Raw genomic sequence first — 10,495 nt, forward strand, 5'->3', positions numbered from 1 at the left:
GTGGAAAACAAGGCAGCACAGGGAGCCCCCAGCTCTTCATGGCCGGATTAAGGGCTGCTGAGAGCAGGGGGTGGGGCTGGCTGCCCACCTACCCGCCCAACTTTCAAAATCTGCACGCCCACCCACCCAATTCTGCACAGAGTGCTTCAGTTGTCAACAGCTTGCCGGCGCCGCTACCTGCTTGTTTGGTGTAGAGCCAGTTTGGTGTAGTGGTGAAGTGTGCGGACTCTTATCTGGGAGAACTGGTTTGATTCCCCACTCCTCCACTTGCAGCCTCTTGGAATGGCCTTGGGCCAGCCATAGCTCTTGCAGGAGTTGTCCTTGAAAGGGCAGCGTCTGTGAAAGCTCTCTCAGCCCCACCCACCTCGCAGGGTGTTTGTTGTGGGGGGAGACGATATAGGAGATTGTAAGGCTCTCTGAGCCTCTGATCCAGGGAGAAGGGTGGGGTATAAATCTCTAGTTCTTCTCCTGCTTCATGTGCTGAGGCAATGGGGGTGAGGGGTCCCAACGGGGAGGGGGGAGCCAAGGCTTGGAGAGGGGGCCCATAAAATCCACAAGGAGGTGGAGCTCTCTGGGCCCCATAAGGCGCTACGGGTCTGAATCCAACCCCCTGCTCTTAAGATGCTGAGTTTCAGTAATGCATGTGGTCTCTGACAGGCCCGGCGCTAGAGCTTCCTGCGCCCCAGGCCGGATCCTGCTCCTCCACCCCTCCACGGCTAAATTTGCATGCACCAGTGACGTCACGATGTCACTGGCACACACCCCAACTTTGCGAAGTCAGGATGGCAGCGGGGGCGGGGCATGGGGAGAGGGGGTTCCTCATGGAATGGCCTCAGGTCAGCCATAGCTCTGGCAGAGGTTGTCCTTGAAAGGGCAGCTTCTGTCAGAGCTCTCTCAGCCCCACTTATTTCACTGCCACAGGAGGTGGTGGCAGCTACAGGCATAGCCAGCTTTAAGAGGGGATTGGATAAAAATATGGAGCAGAGGTCCATCAGTGGCTATTAGCCACAGTGTATATATATATGTGTGTGTGTGTGTATGTATGCATGTATGTATATGTACACACACACACACATATATTGGCCACTGTATGACACAGAGTATTGGACTGGATGGGCCATTGGCCTGATCCAACATGGCTTCTCTTCTGTTCTTATGTGACACAGAGTGTTGGACTGGATGGGCCATTGGCCTGATCCAACATGGCTTCTCTTCTGTTCTTATGTGACACAGAGTGTTGGACTGGATGGGCCATTGGCCTGATCCAACCTGGCTTCTCTTCTGTTCTTATGTGACACAGAGTGTTGGACTGGAGGGGCCATTGGCCTGATCCAACATGGCTTCTCTTCTGTTCTTATGTGACACAGAGTGTTGGACTGGATGGGCCGTTGGCCTGATCCAACATGGCTTCTCTTCTGTTCTTATGTGACACAGAGTGTTGGACTGGATGGGCCATTGGCCTGATCCAACCTGGCTTCTGTTCTGTTCTTATGTGACACAGAGTGTTGGACTGGATGGGCCATTGGCCTGATCCAACATGGCTTCTCTTCTGTTCTTATGTGACACAGAGTGTTGGACGGGAGGGGCCATTGGCCTGATCCAACATGGCTTCTCTTATGTTCTTATGGCCACTGTGTGACACAGAGTGTTCGACTGGATGGACCACTGGCCTGATCCAACATGGCTTCTCTTATGTTCTTATGTGACACAGAGTGTTGGACGGGAGGGGCCACTGGCCTGATCCAACATGGCTTCTCTTATGTTCTTATGTGACACAGAGTGTTGGACTGGATGGGCCATTGGCCTGATCCAACCTGGCTTCTCTTCTGTTCTTATGTGACACAGAGTGTTGGACTGGATGGGCCATTGGCCTGATCCAACATGGCTTCTCTTCTGTTCTTATGTGACACAGAGTGTTGGACTGGATGGGCCATTGGCCTGATCCAACCTGGCTTCTCTTCTGTTCTTATGTGACACAGAGTGTTGGACGGGAGGGGCCACTGGCCTGATCCAACATGGCTTCTCTTATGTTCTTATGGCCACTGTGTGACACAGAGTGTTCGACTGGATGGACCACTGGCCTGATCCAACATGGCTTCTCTTCAGTTCTTATGTGACACAGAGTGTTGGACTGGATGGGCCATTGGCCTGATCCAACATGGCTTCTCTTCTGTTCTTATGTGACACAGAGTGTTGGATTGGATGGGCCATTGGCCTGATCCAACATGGCTTCTCTTACGTTCTCATGGCGCCTCTAGGCCAAGTGATGCCCCAGGCGGCCGCCAACTTGGCCTACTCCCACGCGCCGGCCCTGGTCTCTGATTCTGGACAGCCTCTCTGAGTGGATGTATGTCCAAGACCCAGCAAAAGCTGCATTTTCTGAGACATTTGATGCTTCATTAAAATTCCCCTGTAAGCAAACCTGGATCTCACATATCATTGCCTCGAGAGTTCTTTGAACCTGGAACACCTGCTCTTAAGGGCTGTTGTGAGAATGCCATGAGCTAAAGACAGCTGCGTGTGCCGCCCCGATCTCCTTGGAGAAACAGTGAGGTTAAACCCCCTCTGTCTGACATCAGGTGACTTTTGGCCTTCCTCCCCAGGGATCTACTGCCCCAAATGCTTCCAGCTCTTGAACAACATCTGCTCCATCTGCATGGGCCCCCTCACCTTTCAGGGTGATCTGGACGAGGAGATGTGAGTGAACAAATGGAAAAGCACAACAGGGGGAGGTCAGTGAGGCCGGGATGAAGGAGGAGCCAGGGTGGCATTCCTTGCCCCGGGTCAAAGGTTCGGGGTCGTCAAGGGGGAAGCCTTCTGCGCCATGCCCGTCTGTCCAAAGGCAAAGAGGGGCCTTTAGTCACAATTCAAGGCCAGAGAGCAAGACAGACAGGCCCGTAGCCAGAAATGTTTAGATGGGAGTGCCCAGGTAGGGTTGCCAAGTCCAATTCAAGAAATATCTGGGGACTTTGGGGGTGGAGCCAGGATCAAGGGTGTGACAAGCATAACTGAATTCCAAAGGGTGTTCTGGCCTTCACATTTAAAGGGACCGCACACCTTTTAAATGCCTTCCCTCCATTGGAAATAATGAAGGATAAGGGCACCTCCTTTTGGGGCTCATAGAATTGGACCCCCAGCTCCAATCCTTTTGAAACTTGGACAGTGTTTCGAGGGGAGGCCCTAGATGCTATGCTGCAAATTTGGTTTTTCTATCTCAAAAAACAGCCTCCCTAGAACCCCAGATACCAGCGGATCAATTCTTAATTAAACTCTATGGAAATCGGTCTCCATAGGGAATAATGGAGTGCCCATTGGAATGCCCCTTGGAATGTGCCCCTTGGAATGTATGTGGCGGGAGCTAGTGTTTGATTTCTGATGACACTGAAGTGGGGGGAGGGCCTCCAAAACGGGGGAAACCCTGCCCCCACCTGGGGATTGGCAACCCTAGGCCCACACAGGAGAACATTTTAGGTGCGGGGGGAAGGGGAGCGCAAAGGCCAAAAAGACATCTGACTTTGAGGGCTACAAGCAAGACTTCATGGTGCTCACTGTCTAGATCGGGAACCGCATTGGGAAGGTGCCCAAGTTGCGGGGATGGAGGTAACTCATAAAAGAACTGGCAGGGCTCGTTTTCCTCTTGAGCAATGCTGCACTTGCTCAGAGCGATGGCGAGTGGCGGTGAGCAAAGGGGGCAGATCGGAGTCCCTCCAGTGGAGGGGCCATACAGATGGAAGCGGGGGAGGGGTTGAATGGAGTGGCCTGCCCCCCCCGCTTAGGGTTGTCAAGTCCCCTGCGTTCTGGAGCAGATGCAATAATGTCACCCGGAAGTGACGTCACCACGCCGGTGATGTCGCACGCGACCGCTCTAGGCATTTCTGGGAAAACTCTATGGTTTTCCTGGGCGCTCTAGCCAGTTGGGAGGGTAAAACTCTATGGTACCTATTGCACCACAGAGTTTTCCCTCCCAAATGGCTAGAGTGTCCAGGGAAACCATAGAGTTTCCCCGGAAATGCCTAGAGCGCCCGCCGCACAACATCACCAGCACGATGACGTCACTTCCGGGTGACGTCATCACACTGGTGACGTAGGGGGAGGTTCCCCCCGCCGGGCCTGAAGATGTTTTCTGTGAATGAGGAAGAGAGAGACTTCCAGAAAAAACGGTAGAAACCTCCACTGTATTTGCATAAATGTGTCTGTTCACACACTAGCTCCCGCCACATACATTCCAAGGGGTAGGTGCATTCCTGCTGTGGAATCCCCCTCACCTCCGTCCAAGGATTAGGTGCACAAAGGAGGGAAGTGCTCTACCTTTGCATTCAGTTGCAGGGTGCAAGCTCCCACAAGCTGAGCTCGTGTGTCATGGAATGTTCACAAACATCCCAGCTGCTCAGGGGAAAACCACCCGCCTTATAATGTTGAAAGATGACAGGGTGTGTAAAGGAAGTTGAAAAAATTGCTTGGAAGGGGGGAAAAATTTCACAGTGTGGCGGGGAGGGGGGCGGGCTAAGCACAGAAAGGACTGCATATAGTAAAACCAGGGGAATTTAAAGAACGGGAAGAAATCTAAGGTAACCCCCGCTGGTAAATAGGACGAGCTGAGATGTTCGAGAGAGATGTTTTTCAAGGAACTGAGACATGACGTGGGGAAAAGGAGAACTATTTGAAGGTGCCACATGGGCAATGTGTACAGGGGAACCCTGTTACCTGCCTCCCCTAGGCTTTCCAATGGGAGATGACCAGTATGGTTGCCAACCTCCAGGTTGGGCCTGGAGAACTCCCGCTTCTACAACTGATCTCCAGCGGGCAGAGGTCAGCTCCCCTGGAGAAAATGGCTCCTTGGAAGGGTGGACTCTGTGGCCTTGTACCCTGCTGAGGCCCCTCCCCAAGCCCCGCCCTCTCCTGGCTCCACCCCCAAAGTCCCCAGGTTTTTGGCCAACCCAGACTAGGCCACTGTAATGCCCAGGCAGCAATCAGGTACGAGGGCAGGATGCTCAGGGATGTATCTTCCCCTTCCAGCGACTCCAGCGATGAGGAAGCCATGGCCCTGCAGACGGGGGCCGTCAAGGCCCTCCGGGAGCAGCCGAGCGAGGAGCGGCAGCGGCAAGAGCTGAAACACCGCATCAAGCGGGCCGTAAAGGGGAAGGGAGCCTGCCGCCGCTTGCCCCCCGAGGTGGCCCAGAAGACGCTCGACCGGCTGAAGGAGGAGGGGAGCAGCTCCAGTGAGGACAGCGAATCAAGTAGCGGTGGCAGCGCCCCCAGCTCGGGGTCTACCTCCAGGTGAGCCTAGAAGACAGGCAGGTAACCACGCAAACACATGGACCTGCCCTGATTAGATGTATTTAGGTAGGGAAAATCCAATGCATCGTGATAGGATGGGGTGACTCGTATTGGCAGTAGTATGTGCGAAAAGGATCTAGGGGTCTTAGTGGACCATATGCTGAAAATGAGTCAACAGTGTGATGCGGCGGCTAAAAAGGCAAATGCAATTTTGGACTGTATCAACAGAAGTATAGTGTCCAGATCGCATGAAGTGATGGCGTCGCTTTACTCTGCTCTGGTAAGACGTCCCCTGGAGTACTGTGTTCAGTTTGGGCACCACATTTTAAGAAGGATATGGACAAGCTGGAACGGGTCCAGAGGAGGGTGATGAAGATGGTGAGGGGTCTGGAGACCAAATCCTATGAAGAAAGGTTGAAGGAGCTGGGCATGTTTAGCCTGGAGAGGAGGCAGCTGAGAGGTGATAGGATCACCATCTTCAAGTACTTGAAGGGCTGTCATAGAGAGGATGGTGTGGAATTGTTTTCTGTGGCCCCGGAAGGTAGGACCAGAACCAACGGTTGAAATTAAATCAGAAGAGTTTCCAGCTCAACATTAGGAAGAACTTCCTGACTGTTAGAGCGATTCCTCAGTGGAACAGGCTTCCTCGGGAGGTGGTGGGCTCTCCTTCCTTGGAGGTTTTTAAACAGAGGCTAGATGGCCATCTGACAGCGATGAGGATCCTGTGAATTTGGGGGGAATTATTTGTGAGTTTCCTGCATTGTGCAGGGGGCTGGACTAGATGACCCTGGAGGTCCCTTCCAACTATGATTCTATATAACTGACCACCAGTGGTGAAGGCCACATCATTTTCTCACCAGCTGTGACGGTAATGAACAGGTTAACAAGAAAACTAAGGACGCATAGAGCCTGCGTCAGGTGATCTGAGGGTGGGGGCCAGAGTGCTCGGAGCTCTCAGAGGTGATTGACAGCTAATGGCTAAGGGCGGTTAGTGACAGACGGAGTCTGAGGGAGACTGCTGAAGAGAGCAGTTGGTCTCAGAAGGAGCTGAGACAGGAGCTGAAGAGAGTCTTCGAGAGAAGCAGAGCTCACTGTTCACTCTATAAAGACAGCCAAGGGGCTGTGTGTGACTAGAGAAGAGTCACAGTAAAAGACCTGAGAGGTCACAGACACAGAGACACTTCTCTTAAGAGCTAAAGAGGTGGTTGAGGGAAAGATGTGGGTCTAGAAGTCTGAAGGGCTGGGAGAAGAGACACCAGTCGACTTAAGGGACTCGGCACATTATACCCAAGAGGCCAACCCAGAATAGTGTTGGAGAGTGAAAGCTGTATGATCTGTGAAACCTGAAAGACCTAAGCGAACTTGATATTATAAAGCCTGAACTACGAAGAAACTGTTAACTGCTTAAGATATAATATAGCCCATGTATATATTTCCCATTCCCCAGTTGAAGACGGTGTGTGTATGTTAATAAATTTCTGTGGTTTACTTTAAAGTTCTCTGGTGCCAGTATATTGGGAAAACTATCAAAACTGCTGTGGTCCCCTACCAACTAAGTTATATCCATCTGAAAGCAAAACAAAACCCCCGAAGAGACTAGTAGTGAGAAACCCATATTACACCCACCCCTTGCGTTTCATAGTCATGAGGTAAAAATTCAAAAGGAAGAACTGAGGCGGAAGAGGGGCTGGGGTAGCCATAAGCCGCATATAGAAGCGATCCAGTGAGACCGCGAGGCGCGCTGTTATACCAGCACTCTCTGCCCCTCTGGGACTCACAGGAGAAGACTGGAGGTACCATTTAGGATACTTTCTTACCACCAGGACTCTGTATACCAGCCCACTTTCAACCCTGGCAGAGCTAGCCCATCTACTGAGAGCCAGTTTGTGTAGCGGTTAAGAGCAGCGGACTCTAATCTGGGAGAACCTGGTTTGATTCCCCCACTCCTCTCCACATGCAGCCAGCTGGATGACCTTGGGCCAGTCTCCGTTCTCTCAGAGCTGTTGTCTCAAGAGCAATCCTCTCAGGGACTCCACACTGCTAAGTCCTGCCCCAGAGACTGCTCCTAAACGCCAGGAGGCTGTACCCATAGAGAAGGGCAGGAGAAAATAGGAACCAGATAGACCAATGTGCTCTGGCCCTTCTCAGGCAGAAGTCTGCCCACCACAGCTTGCGTGTTCCATTTAGACCACTGCATGAACATATGAAGCTGCCTTATACTGAATCCGTCCATCAAAGTCAGAGTCGTCTACTCAGACTGGCAGGGGCTCTCCAGGGTCTCAAGCTGAAGTTTTTCACGCCTATTTGCTTGGAGCCTTTTTTAGTTGGAGATGCCGGGGATTGAACCTGGGACCTTCTGCTTCCCGAGCAGATGCTCTACCACTGAGCGTTTTTAATGGCATTCCAGAAACAGCATATTTACTCCAAAGGAATGCAACCCTGAATGTAAGATGCCCCTCCTAAAAAAGAGTTATACCCTGAGAAATTGTTTTTACTGGAAGTCATATGCGAATGTAAGACAACCCCGTCCTTTGCTGATGGTCTACTGGGGGTAAGCAGCACCGTAGCGCAGAGTGGTAAAGCTGCAGTACTGCAGTCGGAGCCCTCTGCTCACGACCTGATCCCGGCGGAAGCTGGGTTCAGGTAGCCAGCTTGAGGTTGACTCAGTCTTCTGTCCTTCCAAGGTCCGTGAAATGAGTCCCCAGCTTGCTGGGGGAGGGGGGGGGAAGCGTAGATGCCTGGGGAAGGCAACGGCAAACCACCCCGTAAAAAGTCTGCCATGAAAACGTCGTGATGCGACGTCACCCCAGAGTCAGAAACGACTGGTGCTTGTACAGGAGACTGCCGTGACCTTTTTATATTGGGGGTGGGGGAGACACCTAGTCTTGCATTTGAGTCAGCACTGCAGCTGCTCCCCAAGAAAGGGCAGTTCCACATTGCAGATTTAAACTGGAGACCTTTTGATCAGAAAAGAAAGAGGCTGCACGTCTCTCTGTGCGGAAAGTGCATCAAGTCATAGCCAATTTATGGCGACCCCCATAGGGTGATCGAGGCAAGTGAATCAGCAGAGGTGATTTCTTTTCTTTTTTTTGCCATTGCCTTCCTCTGCAAAGTCTTCCTTGGGGGCCTCCCCCATCCACCTAGCCAAGCGTCCAAGATCTGATGAGATTGGGCTATACCACGGGTGGCCAAAGGGGTCATGTAGAATATACATCAGATGCTTGAAAGAAGGAAGGAAGGAGGGAAGGAAGAAAGGAAGGAGGGAAGGAAGGAGGGAGGGAGGGAAGAAAGGAAGGAAGGATGGAAGGAGGGAGGGAAGGAAGGAAGGGAGGGAGGGCGGGAGGGAGGGAGGGAAGAAAGGAAGGAGGGAAGGGAGGGAGGGAGGGAAGAAAGGAAGGAGGGAAGGAGGGAGGGAAGGAGGGAGGGAGAGAAGAAAGGAGGGAGGGAAGGAAGGAGGGAGGGAAGGAAAGAAGGAGGGAAGGAAGGAGGGAAGGAAGAGGGAAGAAAGGAAGGAGGGAAGGAGGGAGGGAAGGAAGGAGGGAAGGAAGGAGGGAAGGGAGGGAAGAAAGGAGGGAGGGAAGAAAGGAGGGAGGGAAGGAAGGAGGGAGGGAAGGAAGGAGGGAAGGAAGGGAGGGAGGCAGGGAAGGAAGGGAGGGAGGCAGGGAAGGAAGGAAGGAAGGAAGGAAGGAAGGAAGGAAGGAAGGAAGATGGGGCAGGGAGGTGGAAGAAAGCAACTTTAAGTGCATTCTCCAAGCCACTAGCTGGTTTTGCTGGGAGAAGTGATTTATGCCACACTATGTGACTCCTGAGCCACAGTTTGACCACCCCTGGGCTATACTACCCCATTCTACATCACCAAGAGGTTAGAGAGATGCAGAAGAATTCTGAGCACTTTCCCAAACGACCAGTGTTGGGGGTATAGTTAGAGTGTCCAACTAGGATTTCGGAGGCCCAGGTTCAAATCCCCACTTGTGCCATGGAAGCTGGCTGGGTGAGCTTGGACCAGTCACACCCTCTCAGCCCCACCTACCTCACAGGGCTGTTGTGAGGAAAAAATGGAAGAGAAAGGATGTTGGTAATAAACCACTTTGTGTCCCCATTGCAGAGAACAGTGGAGTGTAAATGAAGTAAATTGCGATAAATAATGTAGCAGAAAGTCAATAGACCGGGGGTGGCTAAACTTGTTTAACGTAAGAGTCACATAGAATAAATGTCAGATGTTTGAGAGCAGCAAGGAAGAAAGGAAGGCAAATAGATCACAGGAGGGAGGGAGGTGGAAAGAAAGCAACTTTAACTTTAACTGCATTCTCCAAGCTGCCGGCTTGCTTGGCATGGAGAAGTGGTTTAAAGGGACAAATGCCTTCTCCAAGCTAGCCAATGGGGGGATGGGGGCTTCAAGAGCCACACAGTATGCGTGGAAGGGTCACATGTGGCTACTGAGCCACAGTTTGGCCACCCCTGCAATAGATGCCAGCAGCTCAGAGAAGGTCTACAGCTGGATGTGGCTGAGCCAGCATCACACAGGCTCTCCCCCCCTCCCCCTTCTCTTCCAACAGCCTGGATTTCACCTATCAAGATCAGCCAGAGAGAAGCGGCAGCGAGGGACCCGCCCCCAGGTCCGAGGAGCTGGAGGAGGTGAAATCGGAGGGGCACCCCCTGCAGGTGGAGACCAAACCGGACAGAAGGCCCCCGGAGGAGGAGAAACCGGAGGGAGGTCCCCTGCTGGAGCTGGAAGGAGGACAGCCAATGGGGTCACTAGGGATGGAGAAACTGAAGGGTGTCATAGAGCCGACAGGGAGGAATATCCAACCGGTTCGTCTGCCCTTTCTCTTTCTTAAACGGGATACTTAGATATTAAATAGTGATAGGCACCGCGTCAATAAATGCACATGAATGCGTGCAAAAGTCACAAAATCATGCACTTCTCACTGCGGGCGTGCACCAAGGAGAGCCGCAGCTAATCACAGCATTGCAGTGCAGGAAGACGAGGGAGGGCTATACATGTTGCACGCTTTCCTTTGCTCCCGTGCACAGCACTCATAAGAACATAAGAGAAACCATGTTGGATCAGGCCAATGGCCCAACCAGTCCAACACTCTGGGTCACACAGTGGCCATAAGAACATAAGAGAAGCCATGTTGGATCAGGCCAGTGGCCCATCCAGTCCAACACTCTGGGTCACACAGTGGCCATAAGAACATAAGAGAAGCCATGTTGG

The 10,495-nt window shown here is 52.4% G+C and overlaps 1 protein-coding gene across 1 annotated transcript in view; it reads left to right on the top strand.

Moving 5' to 3' along the window:
- DCST2 (DC-STAMP domain containing 2) overlaps positions 1 to 10,128 on the top strand; it is a 50,177-nt gene extending 40,049 nt beyond the window's left edge. Inside the window, exons 13-15 of the mRNA XM_060253247.1 lie at positions 2,604 to 2,697; positions 5,017 to 5,277; positions 9,834 to 10,128. Of these exons, the coding sequence (XP_060109230.1) occupies positions 2,604 to 2,697; positions 5,017 to 5,277; positions 9,834 to 10,128 (650 nt within the window). The remainder of the gene's footprint in view (positions 1 to 2,603; positions 2,698 to 5,016; positions 5,278 to 9,833) is intronic.
- Positions 10,129 to 10,495: the final 367 nt, after the last annotated feature.

Source organism: Heteronotia binoei, chromosome 1 (genome assembly GCF_032191835.1).
Source record: "Heteronotia binoei isolate CCM8104 ecotype False Entrance Well chromosome 1, APGP_CSIRO_Hbin_v1, whole genome shotgun sequence".
NCBI lineage: Eukaryota > Metazoa > Chordata > Lepidosauria > Squamata > Gekkonidae > Heteronotia > Heteronotia binoei.